Source organism: Ilyonectria robusta (genome assembly GCF_021365365.1).
Source record: "Ilyonectria robusta strain PMI_751 chromosome Unknown BGZ61scaffold_46, whole genome shotgun sequence".
In the NCBI taxonomy this organism is placed as follows: domain Eukaryota; kingdom Fungi; phylum Ascomycota; class Sordariomycetes; order Hypocreales; family Nectriaceae; genus Ilyonectria; species Ilyonectria robusta.
The window spans coordinates 85,355-112,097 of record NW_025764480.1 but is presented as its reverse complement, the minus strand read 5'-3'; the positions used below and the strand labels follow the sequence as shown (position 1 = coordinate 112,097).

At 52.4% G+C, this 26,743-nt stretch overlaps 8 protein-coding genes across 8 annotated transcripts; 4 read left to right on the top strand and 4 right to left on the bottom strand.

Moving 5' to 3' along the window:
• Positions 1–27: 27 nt before the first annotated feature.
• Positions 28–465, bottom strand: BGZ61DRAFT_540646 (uncharacterized protein; the record flags this gene model as incomplete). The annotated part of the gene is made up of 1 exon (XM_046254937.1): positions 28–465. One exon carries the CDS (start codon positions 463–465, stop codon positions 28–30), a length of 438 nt encoding a protein of 145 aa, XP_046095185.1.
• A 3,532-nt stretch (positions 466–3,997) lies between these two features.
• On the top strand, positions 3,998–4,625 carry BGZ61DRAFT_465969 (uncharacterized protein; the record flags this gene model as incomplete). Its single annotated transcript, XM_046247639.1, has 2 exons — positions 3,998–4,072; positions 4,122–4,625. A coding segment is annotated over exon 2 (247 nt), but the record flags the coding sequence as incomplete, so codon positions are not given.
• A 506-nt stretch (positions 4,626–5,131) lies between these two features.
• Positions 5,132–5,839, bottom strand: BGZ61DRAFT_540644 (CHAP domain-containing protein; the record flags this gene model as incomplete). Its single annotated transcript, XM_046254936.1, has 1 exon — positions 5,132–5,839. One exon carries the CDS (start codon positions 5,837–5,839, stop codon positions 5,132–5,134), a length of 708 nt encoding a protein of 235 aa, XP_046095183.1.
• Positions 5,840–6,786: 947 nt separating this feature from the next.
• On the top strand, positions 6,787–7,890 carry BGZ61DRAFT_500084 (Sialidase; the record flags this gene model as incomplete). The annotated part of the gene is made up of 1 exon (XM_046251505.1): positions 6,787–7,890. The coding sequence occupies one exon, from the start codon at positions 6,787–6,789 to the stop codon at positions 7,888–7,890; it is 1,104 nt and encodes a 367-aa protein (XP_046095182.1).
• A 1,204-nt stretch (positions 7,891–9,094) lies between these two features.
• Positions 9,095–9,976, top strand: BGZ61DRAFT_371477 (lysozyme-like domain-containing protein; the record flags this gene model as incomplete). Its single annotated transcript, XM_046242106.1, has 3 exons — positions 9,095–9,449; positions 9,503–9,633; positions 9,683–9,976. 3 exons carry the CDS (start codon positions 9,095–9,097, stop codon positions 9,974–9,976), a joined length of 780 nt encoding a protein of 259 aa, XP_046095181.1.
• Positions 9,977–13,338: 3,362 nt separating this feature from the next.
• On the top strand, positions 13,339–15,136 carry BGZ61DRAFT_510694 (major facilitator superfamily domain-containing protein; the record flags this gene model as incomplete). The annotated part of the gene is made up of 3 exons (XM_046252073.1): positions 13,339–13,907; positions 13,975–14,105; positions 14,210–15,136. The coding sequence occupies 3 exons, from the start codon at positions 13,339–13,341 to the stop codon at positions 15,061–15,063; spliced, it is 1,554 nt and encodes a 517-aa protein (XP_046095180.1). The 3' UTR covers positions 15,064–15,136.
• A 904-nt stretch (positions 15,137–16,040) lies between these two features.
• Positions 16,041–16,938, bottom strand: BGZ61DRAFT_567974 (uncharacterized protein; the record flags this gene model as incomplete). The annotated part of the gene is made up of 1 exon (XM_046255984.1): positions 16,041–16,938. A coding segment is annotated over exon 1 (528 nt), but the record flags the coding sequence as incomplete, so codon positions are not given.
• Positions 16,939–24,639: 7,701 nt separating this feature from the next.
• On the bottom strand, positions 24,640–26,213 carry BGZ61DRAFT_465961 (uncharacterized protein). Its single transcript, XM_046247638.1, has 4 exons — positions 25,726–26,213; positions 25,651–25,673; positions 25,172–25,577; positions 24,640–25,112 (listed from the first exon to the last, which is right to left on the bottom strand). Exons 1-4 carry the CDS (start codon positions 25,989–25,991, stop codon positions 24,671–24,673), a joined length of 1,137 nt encoding a protein of 378 aa, XP_046095178.1. The 5' UTR covers positions 25,992–26,213; the 3' UTR covers positions 24,640–24,670.
• Between the last annotated feature and the right edge of the window lie 530 nt (positions 26,214–26,743).

The following is a 26,743-nucleotide window of genomic DNA, read 5'->3' as shown; positions in this document are numbered from 1 at the left end:
ATAAACAGTGGTTCCCCTACTGCATATTTAGGATGAATTAAGCAACACGAATCTTCTCATTTCAACATTCTTGACAGAGACTCCTGTCGAGCAGACAAACCAGAAGTCTGACTTCTTCTTAAAGTCTCGGGCGAAGCAGTCCGCGCAGATCCACTTCAACTTATTGCCCTGCCGCAAGGAGGAATGGTCCTCAACGCGGTACCCATATTGCTGCCACCAAGCCCTCGTGTCTTGGCCGCCGGTATAGCGCTCGAATCCAGGCCACTTCGCCCACTCTTGGTGGCCCCAGAGTGTCCAATCGACCTTAATAAAGTCGGCGGCAGTCCCGCGAGGACGGGGCGATGGCGTCGTTGGCAAGGAGGTTCCTGGAGACGAAACAGGTGGCGACGACGAGAACTCAACGGGCTCAATCGCGCCTGGCTGATTCGAGGGGGAAGGGCTGGAAGAGAATGTTTCGAAGGACATCGTGACGCAGTTAGATAGTCGAGCAGATCGGTGGCGCGGATCGAGCGAGCTTATCGAGGGTATTGGAAGCCATCGAGGCTTCGTCGCCGAGGTTCAACTTATACCCATCCATCGCTGCGCAGGCAAGTGAGGCCAATAACATGCGCAAAGGCAACGCGAAAATCGCCAGGTTGCCAGTGCCATTGAATTTACTAAGTCTTGTATGAATGAATGAAGCGTCCACCAGCAGTGCGAATGACGACCTGGCGCGTCCAATCCAAGGGTGTCGCGCGTGAAGACGCCCTTTTGTTCCAACAATTGGTGCTGGGAGATTCTGCAGGTGTTGGTGCAGCATAACCCCATGTGCTCGGCAACCAGTCAATTCAGAGGTCTCGACGCTCGAGTCCCCAGACTCTGACAGCCCGGTCCCATATATTCCCTGTTCCTCTTGCTTCAAGGGCTCCGATTGGCTCATGTCACTGTGCCCAGACTATTAAGGCACATCACGAGGAGCTGGAGCTTTTTGAGGCAATTATTATAACAAGTGGATGTAACAGGTCGGATTGCGTGGCGGGTTTTCGGAAAACCCCGCTAAAAACCGCCAAGCCCTTGACATCACCAAAAGGACTGTAATTTTTACGGATCTCGGTATTCATCGACGACCAAGGCCTGCACGGGCATAAAAATAGGATAAATAGGCTCGTCTAATTGAGCTGAACAAAATGACACCTGCCTCGAGCCGTGCATCCGTCTCGTTGTTGATGTGCGCGCGTTTCTGATCATCGCCTTTATTTTCAAGTGATGACCGTCTATGGGGTGGTTTACAAGCCCTAAAAAGGCCGCCAAGTTACGACCAAAACAGGCCAATTTTACTGCACTTTTAGGGGGGTCTAGGCTCAACACTATAAGCAAAAAAGTCGTGATAGTCGGCTCAATTCAGGGGTAACTAGCAAAACAGTCGCAAAAAGTCTGCCAAAAACACCACGTTTCACGGCTTTGCCAGCCATCTCAGGTCCAGATCTCCGTTCTTTATAGCCTTCCGCACCTTATCAAGAGACCAGTTGGCGCACAGCTCCTCAATTCGCATGACAACGAGTGAGTGTACGCCGACGTCGCGCTCGCCCCCCCGCTCTCGCGCCTTCTGCGCGATGAAGTCGATTATTGCCTTCCTGCTGCAGAAGACGGACTTCTGGTGTTTGGGGCGCCAAGCAGAGCCATAGTCGGCCTCCAGGGGCTCGATAGAAGGCATGCCCGCCCTCCCGTTCTTCCACACGGTCCACAGATCGCGAACGCTTCTGAGGTCTAAAGGAAACTCAAAGTGTGGTATTTGCGGCTCATCCGCCGCCGCCGCCGTCGCTCCGGCCGGCGGCGGCAGATGGGACGCAGGGGAGGCTAGGCCAACGGCTCCCTGCTCTTCCACAAGCGTAGGATTGGCGGGGAGAGGAGCGGCGGCCCGCAACGAGGGAGCCGGCGTCGTCAAACGTGCCGGCGCGGCGCGGCGCCCTCGTTTCGGCATTTCCAACCGCTGTGAGACCGTGCTAAGCCCAGGGCTGATCGTGACAGTATAGCTGACTTTGGATAGCTCAAGTATCTGTCTCGACAGCTTGTTAAGCTCTATCGTAAGTTGATAGAACATCCTATCTACTGTTAAGTTCACAGCGATCTGTTGGCTTTGTAAGGAGCGCAGTTTCTCTGCAACGGCAGGGATGGCTCGATCGATGTTGGCCACATAACTCTCTTCCTCAGCCGTTCGGCAGACGTCTTCAACTTGTAGCGCGAACGCTGCAAAATCACGACTTTTGAAGACTGGGTCGCGGAAGACAGGATGCCGGGGATAGAGCTTCCGCAAGAAGACGGCATCCTGTAACAACACTTCGCGCAGCCAGCCCAAAAGCTCGAGAAACGCGCCAGCAGCTTGTTCGGTTCAACGGCTAAAGAAGCAGTATCGTGTGCTTCTTTCCACCTATCGAGATCGGGCCAGATGTGTCGTAAAAGAGCGAGTGGCGGCTTGATAGTGTCGAGCGCGAGAAAGTAGGAACCTGACCAGTCAGTGTCAAAATCGGCCGAGGACCTCATAAACTCGAAGGGTAGTGATGTAAGGTAGCAACCCATCATCTGGTCACCGTTGTTCCATCTCCCGGCGCGCCGTATCTGTTTTGTATGGAGATCAGCATATAAACGCGGTATGGTAATGCTGACTGAAGAGCGCAGTTGAACGGCCGAGCGGAAGGGCTACTCCAGAGGGTTACGGGAAGCTCATAAAGCCTACCGGCCAAAAAAAAAAAAAAAATCAACGCCAAGGCTAAAAAGTCGTGATAATTCGCAACTATCCGGCGCGCCACCTCATCCACTCGAGATGTAGAAGGCCGCCATACCATTCAAAACAAGGCTAAATCAGCCGAAAATATAACGAATCGAAAGCTCTTAACACACCTGACCTTCAGGGACGCCTGCCATATCGGCGTTCTGTGCTGCTGCGACCCGGGGAGCGTGCGAAAGTTTTGAGGTGGAGATTCCGCCCTGGCTGTATAGCTTACTCGTCCACGACCGCGCCGTTTGGGCTGAAAGCGTCGCCTTCGGATCCGTGGCGGAGCGACGTAAGACCTTGAGATCGTACCACAACTCACTGCGTTCAAAACTGGGGAACGGCTCCTTTTCCTCCACCTGCCAACGCCAAAAGAAATAAAACGCCAGCGCCCCGAAAAGACAAGACCGCACGTCACGGTGCCGCAGGGCGGCCCCATACTCCATTCTCCCGTGTTGATTCGTCTTGCCCTGGTTCATGACAATCACCAAGGCGTATGTCGGGAACTCCCGGCTCTTCTGGCCCTCATTGGGAAGCTCAAGGCGAAAACAGTCAGGGAGCTCAATTGGCAACCGATTACTCTGCCTCAGGAGCATGTGGTTGCCCAGGAGGAAGTCGACCTGCGTCCGAAAAAGCGCAGAGACGTCGTCGTCGCTCTCCCAGACTGCAGACGTGTGATCGGGGATCTGCGCCGGCGTGTAGACGTCTTTTATCGTGCCCTCAAGGCGGTCGCGATACTCGGACCGCTTGCGGCTCCAGACGACGGCGAGAATGCTCTTCTTCAGCGCCTTGAGCGCGATTCCCTGCGGCCGAGGCGCCGGGTTCATATTCCTGCTCTTCTGCTCCTCATACAGCCTTTGTATGGCCGAGATATAGCCCCGGACCGTGTTGTACTGCAGCCGGAGCTCCTCCTCGTTAAATAAAGGCTCGTCGAGAGCAGGAGACTCTTCTTTTGTAGCCGCCTCGCCGGCAGGCGACGTGGCAACCACGATCGTATCTCCCGAAACGAAGAGTCAGCGATACGGCGTCAAGGGAAGGCCAGCCAAAAAGGGGGGGGGGGGGAGGGACGGTACCTGAAGCAAGTCGCCGCCTTTTCACGGCGGCGACGTCCTCTACCACGCGGGCGGCAGCCGCCTTGCGCTTCCTTTGCTTTGTCACTCGAACTCCTTTCTTCGGGGCTCGAGTGACGACCTCCTCCTTCATAAAAAGGAGTAGTTTGCCCTCATCAACCAGGTCGCCAGGTAGCTGCTGGCCCGGCGGCCAGGAGAGCTTCTTGTTGACCCAGTCTTCAGGGATAGGCGGCCAGTTACTGGCGCATCAGTTCTACAGTGGCGTCAGTACATAAATCGAGGGCAGGTAGCAACAATCTGACCTTCCATTCGGCCTGTTTTGGCGCGTAGTTCTTGACCGTGTTCTTGGGCGCCGTCCCCTCCAAGTCGAGCAAATAGAAGTCCATGGCCGCCCGCACGCGAGTATCTTCAATAGCGATAGAATCCATACTAAATAGATGACAAGATACGGGGTCAGCTGGGCCCGGGAGGGTCGTGGTTGTGGCGCAATTGCAGTACAATTAAGGTGGACGACGGAGGTGGTGATCGACGCGATTTTGGTGGGATTATTTGCGGCCATTTTTGGAAGGGCGGCGCATACAAAGGCAAGTCAGCTGACCTTCGGTTTTGTCACTTTTTTCTGGTGGCCTGGGCGTTTGTATGGGGTTTTTCGCGCAAAGGCGAAGGTCCTGTGGAGAGCCGTGACCTTCGATTTTGGGGCCAGTTTGGCGCCAAAATGCGCGGACCCACAGGGTCTTTGAGCGACCGAAAAACCGGTCTACGATACCCCTGCACCTGTTACACCATTTAAGGTTAAGGTTTCACTGGGAGCTTATGGAGCGCGAGGAGCGCGAGGAGCGATGCCCCTCGTTCCCATCGTTCCCATCGTTCCCGTCGCTCCATCGCTCCTTCCCTGATTCGCCCGGTTCTCAACGGTGGGTCCAAGGGTTCTGCCACCCTTCACCGCTTGGTCCCTTGTACGCTTTTAGCTTGGGTCGTGACATGTCGGCGATGAATTCAATGAAGGGGTAATGTGGCACGGCTTAACACAGTAATAAGCTTTGAGTATCAAGGGGGTTTTATTGTCGTCGAGCTAGTTAAAGCAATACAACAGTGATTCCACTACCGTAGAAACTCAGTTATCTCGCCCAAGTAGCGGCCCCCATAAAAACATGGGGCGACCAATGAAATCAGTTACTTATGGACACTTCTGCACATTTTTTGCGGTTAACAGTGGAAATATGGAGATAAAGTGGAGGCGCTACTTGGGAGAGTGAACCGAGTTGATACGGTAATTCCTTCTTCCTTGCTCAAGCCAACAACCACAAGCCCCTTAGACCTTGAGATGAATGTACCTAAACTTGCTCTTGTGGACCTTGCGCGTCCCATAAGCCCTGTAATTGTTCCAGTTGTACTCCTCAACAGTAACCATATCCCCATCAACAGCAGAAACCCAAGCAACATGTCCCTTCTGCCCAGCATCCGTCTGAGCAATACACCCCGGCACAGGCTTATTATCAACCCTCACACCACTCGCCCTCGCAGCCTCATCCCACTGATACCCATGTCCCCATGCCTTCCCCTTGTACTTGTTGTGGAACTTGATGCCCAGGCGCTCATTCACCCGCCATGCCACGAAGCTTGTGCATTGGCACTTGAAGTAGAGCCACTTGTCCGCTGGGCCGCAGCTGTTCTTGTAGGGATAGTCGTTGACTCTAGGACCTGGGATTTTGTTGTTCTTGGGAGGTTTGGGGACGTTGGTGCATTTGCCCTTTACGTAGCCGTCCTTTCCTGTCTTGACGTATTTATCGGCAACGTAGCAGCCATCGGATGTCTTGTCCCAGATGGAATTTCCCTCGATATTATCACCCTCAGTCTGGCAGGTGATAGTGACATCGTGGCCTTTTTTGTAGGATTTCTTGATGGCGAAGGCCGTGCCTGGACCGGAGCGGCAGTTGAGGTTGTCGCTGGTCACGGGGTAGGAGTGAACTCCAGTGGAAAAGAATGCGAGCGCATAGGCGCAGAAAGTTGTCAGCTTCATTTTGAGAGGTATTCAAGGCATTATCTTGACTGCTGGCGATATTGAACATGAATGGGAACTTGATAGTTGCTTCACTTTATAGAAATTGGAACCAACACCAATCGACCTTCAGCTGAAGGAGAGTACAACGACAAACGACAGACGATCGAAATCAAAATGAAGACGGACAGATTGAAAAGCCCCAGTCTGTAAGACGGAGGAATTCATGGTTCCATTTGATTGACGGTCATCGGACCTTTCCTGGCAGCCTGCGTATTGAGATTAAAGGACTTTCTCAATAAGGTTCCGGAACGAGACGGCATCCCCCGACAATCCCCAAATCGACAGTGTTCTCGGCCTCAGAAACGACCCTTGCTGACTCTGTATTAGCTCTTTAATCAGCTCCCACGGAGGTATCTCAAAAGGGTGTCGGACCACTTTCCTCTTTAGTTGTTTCACCGCGGAGGATCATAGTCGATAAAAAAGACAGGGGTCGTGATAGTCTGCACAGCCTTGTGCGCATTAGGAAGGACCTCTGTTAATTGATCTGCATGTGATTAATTAGCACTGACACGACCGTATTTTCCAGTCAAGGGATTTCCTCGAGCACGTGGGCTATCTATCCGAAACTGTTGATATTGTCGGTGGTTAATGCTAAAGTCAATCAGCTGTCATCATTCATCCAAATCTTCCGACAGGCAAGGTTCTTAGTATTGTGTCATCTATTCAAAGCATGTATAGTTTCATATATGAATGTGACGAAAAAAATCCATTGCTCCCCATGGTATTCGCCAAGTGAGAACTGAAATCACATCCTCATGGCAAACACAATGTTCAGTTTCAACAGCTCCATCAGAGCTCTGCTCTTGGTGCTCCTCACGGCTTACACCGTCTTTGCCAACGTCAACGACCCAGCCAAGAGTCAAACACCCTACCACAAAGGCTTCGCCCTATTCCACAGCTCCAACATGCGCAACGCAGACAAGCTTCCAAACGGCGTTGGTTTCCATTCCTTCAGAATCCCCGCTGCAGTTACTACAACTACCGGTCGCATCCTCGCATTCGCCGAAGGTCGGCGGCACAACAATCGAGACTACGGAGACGTCAATCTCGTCTACAAGCGCACCAAGACCACCAAGAGCCACGGTGATAGCCCCAGCGACTGGGATTCCCTCCGAGAGGTGGTCGGAAAGGGAGATGGCACTTGGGGAAACCCCACGCCTGTGGTTGACGGAAACACCATTTATTTGTTCCTAAGCTGGAACCACGGCGACTACAGCCAAAACGGCGGCGACACCCTCCCCAGTGGAAAGAAGACAAACAAGATCAACAAGTCTTGGGAGGGAAGACGCCATATCTTCCTAACCCAGAGCACCGACGACGGCAAGACTTGGTCTGAACCTGTGGACATGACGAAGCAGCTCACGCCTGACGGATGGCCATGGGATGCCGTTGGCCCTGGAATCGGCATTACCCTCTCTTCTGGTGAGCTCGTCGTTCCCGCTCAAGGAAGAAACATCATCGGCCGTGGCAAGCCCGGTAAGCGCACATGGTCCTACCAATCCCTCAAAGGCGCCGGCTCCGAAGGCACAATCGCCCAAACTCCAGACGGAAGACTCTACCGTAACGACCGTGCCTCTGCCGAAAACGACTACCGTAAAGTCGCCCGAGGCTCTCTGTCTGCATTCGGCCCCTTCGTCCTCGACAAGGGCCTCCCAGACCCCGCCTGCGAAGCATCCACCCTCCTCTACAACAAAAAGGACGCTAACGGCCCAGCGCGCACGCTCTTCATAAACTCTGCGCACAAGAGCAGCCGGAGACGCATGCGCGTACGGATCAGCTACGACGGTGATGCGAAAAATTTCAACTACGGGAGGAAGCTCTCTGATGCTCCCATCTCTGGTGTTGGGTTTGAGGGCGGCTACTCGAGTTTAACCAAGACGGCGGATCGTAAGGTTGGTGCTTTGGTTGAGACGGACTTTTACCAGGCTGGCGGGTCGGAGAAGGATCATAGGGCGATTGTGTGGAGGAGATTCAATTTGAGTTGGATTTTGAATGGTCCAAATAATTAGAATAAGTTGGACGCGGTTGTGATGGAGAAAGGATCTCTGTGGGTTGAACCGCTGGGCGGATGCTTGGTTTAGCATCGAGTCTTGTTCATCTCTTCTGCTGTTTATTTCAATTATGTTCTTCAGAACCAAGCCTGAGCTTCTTAAAGATAGTATTACTACGTCTCGTTTATGCGCAACTCTCCGCCTGAAGGCTTCATATTGACACTCGCACCGGCGCTGAACAACCACATTAGCCACAACATGGCTTGACCAATCATGCCTTTGGAATTCAACCTCAAGAATCAGCCCGTTCAGCATGTCATACTCGAGTACGGAGGCAGGGCCCAAAAGTTGTTGCCCAGGAAAAAGCAACGACAGCGCCACAACTAGGATAAATACAAGGAGTACTTCGATCCAATTCGATACCACTAAACGTTAAGGGGCAATAGCAGACCCTAGTGAGCAGCTAGAAGATAAGCTTTCCCTGCGACCTCTGATGCTACAGGGGCAATAGGCGGAGGCCTTCTGTAAGAGATTGAAGCTTGTTGTAACGGCAAGTACCTGACAAGGGTTACAGGATGTGGCGTTGTTCAACTTGGGCAAAGACTTTTGGGCCCTGCCTCCGTATTCCTTGCACATTCAACGCCTCAATGAATGCATGTCTCTAAGCCCAAGGCCCGTCCATTTATGTCAGACGGACATTTCCGCAAACAACGGATGTACCCGCCGTTTCGCCATTCGAAACGAATCTACATCCAGATTCGGCCCGTCGCAGAGAACCAAAGTCCCCAGTCTTTCAGCTTGCAGAATCGGGGCAAATCTCCGATATGTTTCACCAATCCCCACATCCGCAGGGATCCCATTCAGGCAATTGAGCAGCGTCTAAATCCGGCAGATTGGGATTTCCTCCGTAAGTCAAGAATTAATTTATTAATCGGCATAAAAGTTTCCCCGTCTTATTGTGTAAGAAGGAGTCTAGAATGCCGGCAGTTGTGTTCTTCAGCTGCTCAGAGAGCAAGGCGTTTTGGGGAGGTATGACAGATGGTTTCCAAGGGTCCAGATGGAAATGAGGCACAAAGGTTCATTTAAGTTACTCCTTTCAATCTTGCACGACATTGAGTTTTGAGTACATAAAGGGTTTCGTCTTGGCCTCTTGAGCTTGAACTGATTCCCATCAACCTCCTTTAACCCTCTTCAACTTCCCCTTTACAGAACATCGCCCACCATGAAGTTCACTCTCTTTGCCCTCTCTACCCTCGTGGCCTCCCTCGCGACCGCATACCCCATCACTGGCGATGACGTCAAGTGCCGCTCCGGCCCAGGCACCAGCTACGCGGTCAAGAAGGTATTGAAGAAGGGCACCGACGTCACCATTACCTGCCAAACCGAGGGCACAAACATCAGCGGGAATACCATCTGGGATAAGATCTCGGATGGCTGCTACGTCTCGGACTACTACGTCAAGACGGGCTCCAATGGATACGTCAAGCCCAAGTGCGGCGGAGGTTGCTCTGCGCCGTCTTCTAACCAGGCTACCGTAGACCTGATCGGCGAGTTTGAGGGTTTCGTTCCTCATATCTGTCAGTGATCTCTTGCTCTTGGGAGTGTCAGGAGTGCTAACGAGTCAAGACAGACAAGGACGCTGCTGGCTATCCTACCGTAGGCTACGGTCATCTCTGCAAGAACTCCAAGTGCACTGATGTCAAATACCCAATCCCCCTGTCAAAGGTCAACGGCAAGAAACTTCTCGCGGATGACATGAGAGTAAGTCCATCTTCAACATCTCAAACGACCAGTTCTAACACTATGGCAGAAGTTCGAGAAATGCATCCCCAAAATGGTTAACAGCAAAGTCACCCTCAACAAGAACCAGTTCGGCGCCCTGGTCAGCTGGTCCTTTAACGTCGGCTGCGGCGCCGCCGAGGGATCGCAGCTCATCAAGCGTCTCAACAAGGGCGAGAAGCCCAACACTGTGATTTCTGGGGAGCTGCCCAAGTGGGTTTACGCGGGCAAGAGGAAGCTGCCGGGCCTTGTTCGTCGGCGTAACGCTGAGATTGCCTTGGCTAAGAAGGCGACGAGCGAGAAGGCTCTTCCTGTGAAGTGCTAGATGGTTTCTTCCTTGGGGCATCTGCTGTACGGTTTGAGTTTGTTGGGGAGGGCTCTTGGTCTATGGTTGGTAACTCTGAGGGAACAGTGTGCTCTGCAGTCAAGCAGTCGGCCTATGCTCACCTAGTCAAGGCTCTTCCCATTAGGCAAGTTTAGTTTCATGAATGTATATATATATCAACCTTTCAAAGAAGAAGAAAATTTTGTGGGATATCCAACGTCAATAAATAATCGGGTTACCTGTCGGACTTTCATCGGACGTATGGTGGGTAGCAAACAGTGCTTAGTCAATCCATTTAATGTCTCCCTATCGGTACTATACCTTTTCGCTGGACGCCAAGCGGCGAATGATAAACTCTTAACACCGCAGAATGTCAGTACAGAGGTAGGCCAAGGAGGAATATGTTCCGGACCGAAAGCCCTGGCTCCTGGGCGAGGCAGGGTCCGAAACGGAGGCCATTCCCGTAATGGTGAGCTAGGCCGCGCAGCTATCAAGCGACGACACTTGACCATTCCCGACCGGGACAACAGTAATTTAACATTAAAAGTCAAATAAGGCCATGTGCAAGGTTTTTTGCAACGCAATCCCTCCTCTTCATTCTATTCCCTCTTCTCCAAATTTCCATCCCTCGCGCAGAACACAGTCGCCTACCAACCGTGCCAACCAAATGAGCCCGAGATGACAGCCCCGAAGAAGCCTCAGCGACATTCCGGAAGCCAAAGTGACGGATCAAGACCTGCACGACATCCTGGGCGTCATCAAAAGAACAAGCAGAGCGCGGACAAAGAAAACCCTAAGACCGACAACCAGGGTTGCAAACCACTCCACTAAATCCACGAGCGGGAGCAGTGACGTGGATGGACCTTAATCCACGAAGCTTGTCAGTGTAGTGGATCCATTTGAAGCGACCGTGGACGTGGAATGGATGTAGTGGATTAGTGGATGAGTCCATTACGTCAGCATTTTGGAGTTGTGAAAGGGTGAAGCTATTCCCAACCACTCACTTCCTTCTTGGTGGCACTCCGCCACATTCTCAAGCCACGCTGTTGCCCACTCTTGAAGCTCGTCGTCCGTCATGTGAGCCATCTTGAGATTGTCCTGCTCCTCTGCTACTGAGACAAAGAAAGGGTCTAAATCTCGAATAATACCCGCCCTAAGCCATGAACGCAAGACCTGACAGGTCCCAATAACCCGTGCTTCAAGCCGACTCCGCAGAGGTGGTACCATCCGCCCTGCTGCTGAAAAGAGGCGTACACACTCACCCGATATGGGCTGGATCGTAAGAAAGTCAAGGGCCATTCGTGACAGACGTGGATACTTGAACCTTTTCTCGTGCCAATAAGCAAGAGGGTCACGAACCTGGGCATCACCTGTTGAGATCCGTCGTTTAACGGATCAATGGCTATTCCGATCCATTGGTGGCTGGGATGTGGATGTCTTCTTGTCAATAGCTTCCGCTGGTTAGCGCTAGTTTTCTCCTTCAATCAACACAATATGCTCATTTCAACAAGACGATGCTTAGCCTCTTTTATGAGGCCACAGTTCTTCGGATTTTGAGGTTGACCAAGTTCCAGGAGGATGGCCTCGAGAGATCTCCTATGTGTATCCCACTCCTCAGCAAGGGACTGCTCCGTTCCGCTCTTCCAGAATAGGTTTTCTGCAGCGATCTGCGCCTAACTACGCACTGTGTTGACAGATTTTGTACCATGCGTCAATCGGGCGTCAACGCGCGGGGGAAACGATTCGACAAGCCATGACTCGGTGCGAGCGAAGACCGTTCGAAGCTATTCGAGGCGCCACTTCGGTTTCGGGTTTCGCTTCCATTCTTAATGCTCTCCTCCCCACCCGACATCGTGATGGACCGTAGTGGTCGGGCGACTCTCGGTGGCACTAGAGCCCGCTAGACCTAACATAAGTGCCGACGACGATCCCTCTGGCTAGCGAGTAGCCAGTGCTCACTTGAAGTCAAGTGTGCGAATGGTGAACGGTGAACACGCATGCCCTAGTCGGGGAGAGCCCACGCGTGATGAAACATTGCGAGGGGATCCTTGTAGATTGTAACAGGGAGAAAAATGCGAGGCGGGGAAGAAGTGGGACATATTCGTACCCTCTTGGCCTTGCTCCGCGTTGTTGCTCCGCGTTTTCTTCTGCACAACCAACTCCCGGGTCCCATAACGTTCTAGGCCCCCCCCCGTTTATTCCCTGTAAGCTTAACAGTGCAACCTTAACATGAAGGTTAATAGCTTTGATGAGTGAGCCTGACTCCTTGGTGCGACTGCACCCGGGATCGGCGCTGCAAGGCAACTACCCTTTCTTCTTCCCTCCTGCTCCTCCTGTTCCTCATCTTCTTCTAGCGAGCACATCTTTTCCCCTTTTGGTCACCCCGGTGCACCATGCGACGATGCCGAGTTTGCCCGTCCAGGGTCTCTCTCCGTACCCTCCACATCTTGGCATCTTCTCATCCTCCTTCAGCTATGGCGTGTCCCTTCCCAGTTTCCCCAATGAGGAGATGTGCGGTGAGACATGTCGCATACAAGGTGACCAAGTGCAATGCAATGCACAAGTACTGTAGTCCACCTCCTCCACAACATCCCTGAGCAACACGCAACGTAGAGCAACACCTTGATCCGCTTTGATCCGCATTGGATCTCCGTCTTGCGTTAATTTCATTCGGTAATCCATCCATGGTCTCATCCTGCATCCATGGTTTCCAGCCGTGTTTCCCCGCATGTTGCCATGCTCATTCCGTGGTCCATCCACACGTCGGACGGACTCCGCCCGGCCCGCTTGTTCTGTCGTCCCCGTATTACAAGATCATCACCAACCACAACTCATGTTGGCTACCTCAGTTGCGGGGAAGTTCCGTCACGGCTTCACCGTTCAGACGCCCGCGCTATCCCGGTTTTTCCCCAACCAACACTAACACCCAAATCCAGCCATGCCTGCTTGGGCTTGAACCTACCCCACGTCTGCTGGAACTTGGCTGACACCGTCGTTGCCAGGGGTCTCACTCCATCCGGATCATATTCGTAGATAACGAGAACTCTTTGGGGTTGCACCTTGGGGTTTTTGTTGGCTGCCCATCATACGTAGCACTCGGTACCGATGACATAGAATACAAAAGGCTGCTCCCGTTCCCCCAAAAACAAGAGGGAGAGAGTTCTAGAAGATCAAGCACCCCAGTCTCCTTCTCGAAGTCTGTCAAAGGCTTCCATCCCCCTTCCTTCTCCAATCTCCGAAAGATTGCAGAAAGTCTAAAAAGCCTGGTGCTTGCACTGGCTGCTTCTGGGTCATCCTGCCTCCATTCTTCTTCTTCACCTCCTTCATATTTTCTACCTACTCACTAGACTTCCTTCCTCGTGATGGAGTCAAGTCAAGTTCGTCATGGCGAGCCTGCCGACCCTCTCGCCAAGGGCATCGTCGCCACTGCCAAACAATCCCTCCGGGACCTCCTTATCTGGAAGCAGCGCGTCGTTGTTGTCAACGAGAACGGCGAGACGGCCACGGAATGGCACGACCCAGACCCCATCCAGAACCCCATCAGCCTGATGGCCCAGCTCTCCGCCAAGGACTGGGTCTTCTTCATCGTCGGCTTCTCAGCCTGGACCGCCGATGCCTTTGACTTCCACGCCCTCTCCATCCAGACCGTCAAGCTGGCCAAGTACTACGACACCACCAAGACGAACATCACCACGGCCATCACCCTGACGCTTCTCCTCCGCTCCCTCGGCGCCGCCGCCTTCGGCCTCGCTGGTGACAAGTGGGGCCGCAAGTGGCCCATGGTCTTCAACATGATTATCCTCGGCGTCCTGCAGATTGCCACCATCTACAGCTCCACCTTCTCCCAGTTCCTTGCCGTCCGAAGTCTGTTCGGCTTGTTCATGGGCGGTGTGTACGGAAACGCCATTGCCATGGCGTTGGAGTCGTGCCCGTAAGTGTTTTCTTTCCCCTCTCTCCAAGGTTGGAGAAAATTTTATTCCCGTTCTAATACCGTGTAGTGCGAACGCTCGAGGCTTGATGTCCGGCATTTTGCAGCAGGGGTACTCGTTTGGCTACGTCTTGGCAGCCTGCGCCAATCTTGGCGTCGGTGGCGCAGTCAACACCTGGAAGACAGTTTTCTGGATTGCCGGTAAGTTGCCTTCTGCAGCTTGATAGTTGTCACTTAACAATTGTTACTTGACCCTTATCAAAGTATATGTGCTTGCGTGTAAATCTAAACTAACTTGCTCGCAGCCGGCATCTCCATCCTCATCGGCATCATCCGCATCTTCTTCCCCGAGTCCCAGCAGTTCCTCGACGCCAAGGCCAAGGGCAAGAAACAACAATCTTCCCCCGGCGCCTTCTGGCGAGACTGCAAGAAGATGCTCGTCCAGGAGTGGAAGATGTGTGTCTACTGCATTATCCTGATGACCTGGTTCAACTACTACTCGCACACCTCGCAAGACTCCTACACAACTTTCATGCTCGAGCAGAAGGAGCTGGCCAACGCCGGTGCCTCTCGCGCCTCCATCATGATGAAGGTCGGTGCCTGTGTCGGCGGCACCATCATCGGCTACCTCAGCCAGTTCATCGGCCGTCGACGAGCCATCATGATGTCCGCCTTCATGTCCGCACTTCTCATCCCCGCCTGGATCCTCCCCGAGGGCGAGCGAAGCCTGAGCGCCTCGGGTTTCTTTATGCAGTTCTTCGTCCAGGGCGCCTGGGGTGTCATTCCCATCCACCTCAACGAGCTGTCGCCCCCTGCTTTCCGATCTTCCTTCCCCGGTGTCACCTACCAGATCGGCAACATGATCTCGTCTCCCTCTGCGCAGATCGTCAATGCCATTGCTGAGAAGACTTTCGTGACCCTGAAGAATGGCGACAAGGTGGAGGCATACGGCCCCGTCATGGGCGTTGCCACTGCTATCATTGCCCTGGGAATCATCGTCACCGCCATGCTTGGCCCCGAGAAGCGCGGCCGCGCTTTTGAGCACGCTGTTGCTGGTATGCAGGAGGAGGTCATCCCCCACAAGGATATCGAGACTGGAAGCATTGACAAGGTCGAGTTGGAGGACCGTGCCAAGGTTGAGCAGGAGGAGCGGAAATAAGTTCCTTAGACGAGCTACAGGTCATAAACTTGTGGTGAATGATAGTCAAGTATATCAGCACCCTAAATCAAGGGACTGTCTGGGCGTCCCTCAACATGCGACAGGTGGCCCTCAGGATGTGGCTGACGCTCTCCGAGGTCGGATTCCATGTCGGCCACACATTTTTTAGTGATAGAAATGGAATAGCGTATAACCGAGGGTCTCAATTTTAAGTAAGGGTCTTAGACCTTGGTAATATAGGCAACGGCAACTAGGAACAACAAACAAGAACCCGAATTTAAAGCTATTGCAGCGCCGTCAACGCTGACAACATATATATAATATCTTCAATATACATAAAACATCATCAAATGTATACTAGGAGAGATATTATATTATGATCAAATGATCTGTCTATTCTCTATAATGATAATGCTAACTTATCGTCACTTAGATCATCTGTCCCTACACTTCGTAATAGCTGTTTTGCTGTATTACAATAGTTAGAAAAGAGATAGATAAAGTGATAAGAGTGATATGAATAGTGGGATATTGCTATTTATTACTATGTGGCTCTGTGTTCTTTGTTATGTTGTAGTCTCATATCTAGTCATTGTCTAAGACAGCATACCATCTTTGATTCAGTGTAATTTACTATGTATCCGCCGACATCGCATGTCTCAGGGTTCTTGTGGCGTTAGCCACAAGAACCGGGCCACCCATCGCGTTTTGAGGGACGCCCAGACCGTCCCTTGTTGGGCTGTGCTAATGGTCTTCGTTGACGTGTCGGGGTTGATTTGTAGCCCTCTGCAAATGCCGACAATTTCTCGCTCAATTCCGCAAACCAGCCCAAGACGTCATCCTGGTTTGCGTCTTTCGGCCATTGGCAGAGACAGAGACAAACAACGATGTGATGGGTCACATGACTGGGGCCTCAATTAATAAGGGTGTTTGTAAAAAGGAGCTATAATAATGACAAATCGCTCAGAGCCAATCCCCCCAGATCTGATGGCACTCCGAAGGAGTCGGCTCGACGGCTGGTGCCACAAACGGTGAAACATAATTCTCAGCTTCATTTTTGTACAGGTAACTAGGCCTTTACAGGATGGCAACGACAAAGCCGGCAACGGCCACGGCAGCCATGGCCATGCCGGACTGGTGCGAGGCAGCACCGGTGGTGTCGGAGTTGCTCTCGGAGGTGGACGAGGCGCTGTCGGAGCCGCTGGTGCCAGTGGCAGTGGCATCAGAGCCGGAGCCGGAGCCACTGCCGGTCTCACAGACGTTGATGCCGGTGGCGTACGAGCTGAGGGCCGGGCACTCGGACAGGGCGGAGGAGAGAGCGTCCTTGCTGTCGTCGTACCAGGACACGACCTCAGAACTGAAGCTGGCGTATTCCTTGCTGAGGCTGGCGGACGTGTAGAGGCTGCACGGGTCGGTCTGGGGGTTCTCGAGGAGGTCGGAGACGATGGCCGCGGGGGGGGTTGGCACGTCGCTGTAGACGTCGAGTATGGCGCTCTGGCACTCATCGGAGAGGATACCGGTGGCCGTGGCCGTGGCGCGAGCCTCGATATCGCGCTACATGTTGGGGTGGGCCATGAAGTTGTCGGCTGAGGCGACGGTGGCCAGGAGGGTAGCCAGGAGCATCTTGGACTGCATCTTGACGGATGTGATGTGTGTATTAGGGGGATAGGTGGAAGAGTCTTTGAATGAAGAAGTAGAGAGGAAGAAGTAGACTGGAATGAGAGTCGAGTGAGTGAGGACAGGCACTTACTCCCAGGACGAGGAGAACAAGGCCTCTTTATACCATCGGGCTGCGACAACGTTCAAGCCCTCACTCTCAAGCTTCAGATAGCTTCCCCAGAATACAACACAGCTTGGCCGGGACTGGCAACAGCCTTGGTTAGCTGTCTCAGACACCAAGACCAGACACCATGCTAGCGCTTATCCAGACTCGGATGAACTGCGACCGTAGACTCAACATGCTGAAATGAGCCTCGGGTCTCGGCCTGTGCCAGCCCACGGAGGATGTGGCTGTTAATGTGAGCTGTTGTTGATAGGTCTAACTAGCTAGCCGAGGGCAGCGAAATGTCTGTCCGAAAGGGGTTTGCCGATGTCGGTAGTTGCCTTACATTTTAGATGTAAATTGTGACGCCGCTTGAACGTGGGTCTGACATAGGGATCCCACTATGTAACAGTGGCCCTTGTCGCGCCACAGCTTGAAGACGCCGAAACATGTTGGTCGAGGCGTCGTTGGATGGCACAGCATCGTTGCTTCACGTAGACTCTAATCGGATCTGGGCGTCGTTTGGGGAAACCGCCCACGGAGACAGTGGACGCAAGAAGAAAAGAAACCAACAGAGAGAATCGGGTCCAATCCATCCATGCTGCCGTTTCGACGGAATCTGCCCCTGAAGTCCGACGCCATCACCCCTGCGCTGACGGTTCCTGGGCGGACTGTAATATGTTGGTTATCGTAAATACACATCGCAAATCCAACAGATAGTTAACTAGCCGAGTTACAGTTTGAGCACTAGTAGTTTGTTGGTGGGAGCGTCCTTTAGTGCGGACCACACCCGTCCGTAGGGTAGGAGTTAGAGATGGCAGAAAAACAAGGGAAAGCAACAATTCGGCTGTCACCTGGGGACTTGAGATGCAGGAGGCAATGGATCCACTGCTTTCTGACGTCTCCAAAAAGGAAGGGAAGGAAAATATCGATAAGAGCTGCTGCGACAGCTATAGTGTAACGAGTGCAATGCGACAAAAAGGTGTAGTCAAGTGTAAAAGAAGGAAAAAGCGTGTCGTTTCAATTGCTCGGGCAGACTAGACGCCTTAAGTAGGGCCATACTAAGCTAGCTGCTGGCCCCTACTGCATTAAAACTCCAGGTGGACCGTTGGCCCCATCACAGTAGTGATTCACGTATCGCTCGTTTTAGTACCGATTTGCGGGCTCCCAACAGTGAACATACTTTTCCCCAGCAGTAGCCGTCCTCTCCGACGTTTTCGGTTGACTCACCTGCTATTATTTTGAATTTGCCTTACATGGTCGTCCACAAAAGCTGGCCTATGAAGGTGTGTTGCCAAATTGACCGACCTTTGCCGATAGTCTGTGGCGACTGACGAGATGCCTCTTCTTGCAATGCCCACCGAACTGCTTGAAGCAATCGCTGAAGGCCTGGGGCATGAACATGACGTCGCCGCCTTGGCCAGAATATGTCGCTGCCTCTTCAGCATTGTCAATCCCATTCTCTATTGGCGCAATAGCACGTCGTCTCAGCATTCCGCCCTGGAATGGGCAGCACTGGTGAATGCTGTGGGGGTGGCCAAGACGTTGATCGATCACGGTGCCTGTGTATCAACAGAGGATGGATATCCATCGGCGGCAGCCCCTTCTCCACGCCGCGGGGCAGAACTCTGTTGAGGTTGCAGATCTTCTTCCAGAGATGCTCATCAATCCATCAACGTCCACGAGGCCCTTCCGTGGATTGATTGAACTGCTTATTCAGCATTTCAACGGTTGATTGAGTCAACGAAGGCCAGCCGTTGATTGAATTGATATTGATTGAAATTCGTTGAAACCCCCCAGCAGTATTATTACTCATCGCCAGCCACGATATCACTGCCCTGGTCTCCTCCTTGTTCAAGTAGCTCGTGCAATAAGCCGTCATCTAACAATATGTTGTCCAACTCATCTATGAGCCCCGCTCGTAACCATGACCGTAGAGTTTGAATTAGCCCTATTGTGCTAGCATCTAAGCGGTTGCGAAGCGGAGTAACCATTAAGCCAACTGCCGAAAAGAGCCTCTCGCATTCGGCGCTCATTGCTGGCACGCTCATGACGTCCAAGGCCATACGGGATACCGGGGGTACTCGGATTGCTTAGAGATCCAGTATTGGACCGGATCTGTAATATCCCCGTCTGCTGTACTTACGTCTGACTGCCAGCGGTTGTATTCATCTACCGACGAAATCATTGGCAGAGGTCTGGGTGACTGGCCTCGTCGATGATCCTCGCGATATTTCTCGAAGGAAGAGAGCTTCGTCTTGCGCTTTTTGACAACATGGCCGTCATTAAGCGTAGCCCTGACCTCCAGGTTGCAATACTCCGTATTCCAAAGCGTCTGGACAAGGTCCTTCGCCTGTTGAATCCAATCCGGATGGTCCTGACTCCAGATATCGTCGAATGTCCAACGGACAGAAGGATGTAAAGCAGCAGCAGCATAATAGACAGGCGAATCCTGAAGAGTACGGTAATATTTGTCGAGCTTCATCCAGCCAAGGTTAATATTGAAGCTGAACTGCTCTGGCTCAGGATACTGATGAATCAGGGCCTTTGCTTATTCAAGTTTACCGAGCAGAAACTCGAAAGCTTCAAGCACATCAGTCATAGATCCGAAGGTCTCGTCAACTCCAGTCGACCGCCTACGGGACTGACCATCTCCCTGAAGGACTTGGACAACGACATAAAAGTCGTGAAGAATACTCTCAAAGGCTCTAAGGACTGCCCAGTCATTGTCGCCAAGAAGGCTCTTCTTCTCAAGGCAGGGTGGCAACTTGGCATCTCTCTCGCCTTTCCTCGCTTCTTGGAAAAGTCTCTTCGCCTTGATAATAAATTCGTCGTAGAATGGCTGCAACTTAAGTAACCGCCGGATCATGTAATATTGGGACAACCACCTTGTATCGTTGTCGAGATGGACATCCAGTGGACCCTGGCTCCGCATTTCTGGGTCTTCGGAGGCTGCAAAATACTCCCGTTGCAACTGCCTGAGCAGCTGGGTCAATATATCCGATCGATGAACCCAAACAACAAAGTTGTGAGCTTTTCCGACCGGGCCCTTCTTCATCCACTCATCGTGTGCTGTCCTGGCAAGAAGCTCTCCCTTAACGAGGGATTCTTCAAAGGCTTCGGCATCTTTTCCAAAGAGTAGAGCCTCGACAACGAGGTTGAGTATATGTCCCGTGTAACGGACCCGGCGCTGGACAGGATTGAAGCCGAGCTTTCGGCCAATAATCTCCATCGCTGTATCGTTGTTACCAGCGTTGTCGAGAGTGAAATAAATAGCCGAGCTTGTCCTCAATGCCAAACGAGCGAATGACGTCGAGTACCTCTGCCGCGATATTCTCTCCGGTATGGCGGTTGATCAGTTCAGGAAGGCCAAGGACGATTTTCTGTGGCTCATTCTTGACGTTCCTGAACAATTCCGTGACTCCGTATAGCGTATGCCGGTTCCTGCTCCTAGCACCGTCAAAGGCAACGTGAATCTGCCCAGGAGCTTCCTTCAGTATTCCTTTCACCCTCGTCTTGTGTTTCTCGAAGTGTTGAATTGCCAGCTGCCGAACAGTATGCCTCGAGATGTGGGCGTCTGTGACCTTTACAGCAGGGTTCAGATATTCGAAGATGTGCCGTAGGCGAGGGTTTTCGGCTTGTTGGAAAGACTGTTGACTATCGACAATCCAGTTGACAACGAGCTTTAGGAAATGCTCTCGATCAAAGCTTTTAATTAGGTTGTTAGCCAGGGACTGTTCCTTTGGGTCGTCCCGGCTGAGATTGAAGATATCTGTAATAGAAGAGAACATTCTCTTCCCTCCCTTCATCACAGAGGGTGCCGGACGTTTTCCTGACGGATCCCAATGACGGTGGGACTTCCATAAGTGATGTTCTGCATTCTGTGTGCCTCTGGAATCGTAGGGTTGCGGGTTGTTGCTTCTTTGACGGATACAGGGCATACAAATCCATCGTCTCGTCGTCTCGGACTGGATCTCAATGCCGTATCCCAATACCCAAGACGAGGTATCTTTTGATCGTTCAGCTAGCGTGAATCCTTTCCACCGTTTGAAGATGCGGGCTTCTTCCTCGGGGGTTGGATTCCAGTCAACTGGCATGGCAGGTTTGTTGTCGGTCGATAAGATAGAGTCAACAGGTATTTGGCTTGGGTGGTTCGCCATAATTAAAGCAATGACCGATAATTGTTACGAAAGAAAGCGTAGCAAGTAGGGGCTTTCTGACGCGACGCGACGCGACGCGATTCAAGTGATTCAGCCATTATTTTACTGGTGTTAGTACATGTTAACAATGACTTATGTTTTACTCGGGAGAAGATATCTGGATCTAACATTGCCAAGCCTGGCAAGGGTCCCATGTCTAGTAGTAGTAGATTTATTACGCCCGGGAGAACGGATCTCATAGGGCCATGGAATACGCTATGCTATTTACATTTCTGCCACCTTCAATCCTGACCACAAAGTAAAGCCCCACTTTCTCTCCCTGCATCGCTTTCTTTTGGCCTCGCTTGACTCTTTCTGACAGGCCTGCTTGAAGGCCATTTTCTCCAAGTGTTCAGCATCCTATCCTCAGCAGCTGAAGCGTGGTCTGTCAAAATGAGGCTGTGTTGTGTTAGTATTTTCTAGTTCTGGTTGTTAGTATGTTCAACCCTCCCTTGGCCCTAGTCTTCCTGTCTCCATCGCGAATTTGATTGTTACTCGCACCGCCTGTAGGTTAGGTGACCATCTCGGTCCGTCCAACGCCGACTTTCCTCCCAGAAAGAATGAGAGGTTTCCCATCTCGCTTTGTCCGATTCGCCGCATGCCTTCGCGTTGTGCATCCCACTTGCTGCAGCGAAAGAGAAAATGTTCCATCGTCTCGGTTGCCCGTCCGCAATCACACAAGTCTGATTCCACCGCGCCGATCCTCGACAGGTAGCTGTTGATCCTCGCCATTCCCGTGCGTAACTGTGAAAGCGTGTCTGCTTCGCGCCTCTTCAGTCCGTTGTATAGCACCTTTGTGTGTTTTCCTGGTAGCGCTTTGTCAACCCTCTTGGAGAAGCCGCCCACTCTGTCCGGTAGCGCCTGGTGCTGTTGTAGCTGTGCTCTCGCCAGTCTTGTCCGCGTCGATCGAGCTTGGTATGGCGGCGTCTCTGCCGTACGTCCTGCTTCGGTTGCTCTCTGCGCCTGTCTCTTCGCCTTGGGTCCCAAGGGGAACGCGTCGTCCCGGGACGGTACCCAGATCATTTTAATACTGTTGTTGCCTTTTCCCAGCCGTCGGATGTGGTTGTAGATTTCCCGGATGGCGCACGTACAGCAATGCGCATGTGGACAAGCGATAGAGACGGTTGAGCATTTTCTCTTCCGATGCAGAAAATGGACCGCGCACCGAGCCGCAATGTTGCAGTGCACTGCGACACAAAGAGGAAATATCTCTTTTTTCCTGGGAGGAAAGTCACCGTCAGATGACGCAAAATGGACGCCAAATATGGACGCAGTCCGCGCGACTATACGATTTGCGATAGCCACAGGGCGACTGGACAACACGCAAGGTTGAAGACAGATTGCAAAACCTCACCTACCCTTTCTTACTAACCCACCCTACATCAAACACCTCGTGCCATGGACAGCAGGCACCGCTTCAGCCGCCGTAGATAGGACTCTGAACACTTGGAGAATAGCCTTCAAGTTCGCTTGCTAATAATACAAACCCCACGAGACCGAGCAGAGAGATGGAAAACGAAGAGGCAAAAGCAGAAATTGGACGCTGTATGGGCTTTTACGAGATCATGACAAAGCTTGGGAAACGGATATGTACAATAGCAACTAGTGCCCTATTGGTTATCAGCCACCGGGCGAAATAAATTGAGTGAGTGAGTCTTCGGTCCCGTAGTCCGTCAGGCATGCATCGCAATGCCATCGCTATCGCCCCCAACTCGGCCGTGTAGGGGTTCTGGTCGTCTCGAGAGCCGAGGGTGACCGAGTACCTGGCCACGACTCTGTTCGCTTGCCCTGCTGCTCTGTGGCTGATGATGCCTCCCATGCCCACCATTCCTCCTTTGTCCGAAGCGCTGGTCGTGATGGTGATGTCTTCGGCACTATTGGCTGCCGCTATCGCCATCTTCCGTTCTACCTCGCACACCAACGACACGCGGGCGTGCCACGGCGGTGCTGCATAGGCTTCGATTGTTTCCATCCGCCCGATTCCGCTCTCGCCGAGGGCAAGCGCCAGTCTCTTTATCGGCGAGATGTACCTTCGACTCACTGATACTTTGAGTGTCGCTAGCGGGTGCTTCTTTGGCAGCGTGTGCATATTGATGTACAGCTTCATTCCAGCCAGAGCATGTCGCTCGTGTACTGTTTGGATGTTGGCTTCCGCTTCAGCTACTGCCCTCGCCACCGTCTGACGCGCTCCTATTTTCTGTGCCCTGTTAAACTCTTTCAATTCCCTTTCGCCGCGCGCATGCGCCCATACGACCGACGCGTAGTCCATGGCTGGGGCAACGGTTGCGACGAAGAGTTGTCTGGCAGCTTGTGGTGGCAGCTTCCTGAGTCTCCTTAGACACATGGCTGCCAAGAGACCTTTCGTGGCGGCCTTGGCCATGTGTTCCTTGAACCTGAGCTCCGTGTCCATGATTACTCCTAAGAATTTGGCCTTCGCCTTCGGCTTGACCTCCTCTCCATTGATCGTGAACGGCGCCTCGCTGGTGCGTTCAGCTACGCGCGTGAAGTGGACAATTGTTGTCTTGTCATGCTCAAACGTCGCTCCGCTGCGTTTCCCCCACGCCAGTGCCCGGTCGATGATGGCCTGTATGCGGTCCCTGTTCGCCTCCGCCGTCGGCCCCGTGACCTAGGCTGAGTAGTCGTCGACAAAGGCTATCGAACCGCCTTTCGAGTCAATCTTGCTTTGCACAAGGTCTGCATTGAAGAACAGGAAAAGCACAGGCGAAAGCGGCGATCCTTGGGGAAGGCCGGCTTGCGGCAGCTCCCGTTGCTCTGACGTGTAGTCGTTCACCACGAAGCTGGCTGTGCGATTGGAGCAGAACGCGCTTATCCATTGCACCAGCTTCTTGGGGATGCCTCTTGCTTCCAGCCTCTGTAGCTGTCTGTCCTTGAATACACCGTTGTACGCGCCCTTGACGTCGAAGCTGACTAGGCTGACCACCCTGCGGTTCCGCCACGCCTCGTACACTTGTTCTTGGAAGAGCAGCAGTGCCTGCTCTGCCGACCGTCGCTTCCTTGCCCCAAAGTGGTTTGTAGGCAGGAGCCAGAACGTCTCGGCGACGTACGAGATCCTGTCCGCCACCACTGCTTCGAGCACCTTGCCCAGCGTCGACAGCAGCGAGATCGGTCTCCAGGCCTTTGCGAGCGCGTAGTCGCCCTTGTCCGTCTTCTTGAGCGGGATGATCTTGGCGCTCCTCCACTGGTCTGGTAGCTGTCCTTCATTCAGTGAAGTGCGGAACAGATGCATCACGCGTTCTTTGACCACCGGCCACAGTTGCTTCCACACCATCGCCGGCAGGCCGTCTTCTCCGCATCACGAACTACGCCACTAAACTGGATACACCAATGTGGAAATGTATTGTCAATAATATGGCCGAAACAGCGGATACGGCGGCGGACAGGATCGAAGATGATCTAGACGAAACTTAGCTGGCACAGACATAGAAAATTCATCTTTACTTACTCCTCGCTCGTGAAATAGCTTCTCGGATAAAGCTTCTAGGCAGGTATTGTTCGAGGATGCGTCATCTCCAGTATGATAACACACGCGTTGAATTTCGAAGCGCATAGTTTACAGCGATCTGGGTTACGACAAGAGAACTGTATTATTTCTATGTTATAATTTATTATTTCTATATTTATAATTTTACGGCACAGGATCCAGACCAGAGCCACGACTGCTCACAGAACCCTCTGCACCTAGCCTAGACACCTGGGAAGATTCGGCATAGGCGCCTTGAATCTGCACGGAATAGGGTGCTTCGTCGAGTAACATGTCGGTGTCTGCATGGCTAAACCCACGTGTTGCCTTTGTTGCCGGAGCCCCTTTTGCGTCCATGACATGCATTTCCACAGCGGTAGTGACAGTTGGCCAAGCCTTCGATTTGGGGCGTTCTCCTCTATCTTGTGTTTTATTCGCTAATGTAGTATCGCCAGCTCGGGTTGCTCGGGATCTCGTGCCGGTATTGGTATTGTAGTCGGATCCGTGAGAATGTCCTGATTGCCGAGCGATCTTAGCGATGAGGCTGGCCATGGACATTTCGATGTTGAGTTTGACAATGTAAGCGAGCGGGTGAAACTGCATGTACCTGAGACGGCAGACGCCACGGTTAAAATCTCCCAAGCGGCAGGATTGACGGGGACATACACAAACGTGTTTTTCAAGCTCATCATGGAGATAATGAGAACATCCATGCTCAGGGAGAAAACGATGATGAACATGTTGAACTTGACCAGGTTGTCGTATTTGCTTAGTCCCAATTCCACCAGATTCGATCGGACGATGCGGATGAAGAGTAAGTTGAGACAAGCATCGACAAGGAGGTAGATGATCTTTTCACAGCGATCCCATATCTCGTTGATGTGTATATACGACTCGGATATCTGTAGCCGGGCGGGAATCCAGATACAGTAGACGGAAATGTTGATAGCGGTGATGAAAGCTGCGACGCCATATTTGACTCGCCAGACGAAAGTCCGGTCGTGCAAAAGGATTGCACATCGGTTGACAATAATTTGCAGGAGGAACTGAACCTGAAGGGCCCATAAAGTAACTTGAGTGGAAAAGCGATGTTAGTTTAAGAACAGACCTGGATACAACCAAGATGTGTGGGTTAATAGACGTACGGATGCAAAAGTAGAAGGCGAAGCTGCATGCGATGTTAGAGACACAACAGATGGATGTATTCTCGAGACACTTACCTAGGCATAACGACGCCCAAAATGTACATGAAGCAAATAATGCCAAACCCAAGACAAACGGAAATCTCGCCCCAGATCATCCAGATGTATGGGTTGCGCAGCAGAGCAAAACCGCGTCGACGATAGGCGCTGGCGGTCTGCTGGATGGCCGACCATGCCGTCAGCCAGCCGATGCCCAGGGTGAAGCCCCAGGCAAGAGACGCAATGATCAAGTCATTTGTTGTCACTTCCTCCAGCACAAAGTTGTCAGGGAGCAAGGTGAGCATGCTGGAATGGCCAGCGGCATATCAGGAACAATGAAAGGAATGAGGGCAAGTTGGCGCTGCGGACGGACATGGAAGCTGGCGCAAGAAAAGAAAAAAGTAAAGAACAAGCAGTGTTATAAGAGGTAAGAACCAGATCTCGAGGGGTCAGGGGTGATGAGAAGCCTGCTTTTTCGTCTTCGCACGTTCATGTACACAACTGACGCATTAGCAGAACGGTCGGACCCTCTTGGCCCGAATCTCGCGAAGGCGTGCTCCGCCGGTGCTCTGCATGCGAAGACAGAAACTACCAAATGGTTGGTCTCTCATTTGTCTCCCCTTGTCCAAATCTGTAGCGTGAGCACAGGTAAACTCTAAAACCAGTCACTAGACGGCGGCGGACCGTCCCCGCAGAGGCGTTAGCTGGATTGCCCAGAGCCCAATGAACTGGTTAGATGAGAGCCGAGCGCTTTGGTATGACTGCCATTTGGACTCCTAGTTCTCTATTACTACTGCTAAGTGCTACGTAGTACTGCCACTACTAATTACTACCACTCCTACGGAGGAGACATGTGCAGACCATCTTCAAACCTTCCTCAAGCCTCCCTCAAGTCTCCCTTTGGGACTCAAGCCTCCTTCAAGCCCTCCTCAGGCCACTCCATGTGGCTGACTCGCGTGGTGCAAACACTATTTCGGCCCTACTGCGGTGGCTGCCGCCTTGTCCGTTGTGTGTGTGTGTGTGTGACATTATGTGTGTGTCAGTACCTATTATGTGC

What these genes read in the sequence shown, in the direction of transcription:
- BGZ61DRAFT_465961 (XM_046247638.1), bottom strand. Translation starts at nt 25,991, where the DNA reads ATGCTCACCTTGCTCCCTGACAACTTTGTGCTGGAGGAAGTGACAACA. An exon ending in TTGGGCGTCGTTATGCCTAG is followed by an intron (nt 25,674 to 25,725) that starts GTAAGTGTCTCG and finishes CATCGCATGCAG; the next exon opens with CTTCGCCTTCTACTTTTGCA. An exon ending in CGCCTTCTACTTTTGCATCC is followed by an intron (nt 25,578 to 25,650) that starts GTACGTCTATTA and finishes TTTCCACTCAAG; the next exon opens with TTACTTTATGGGCCCTTCAG.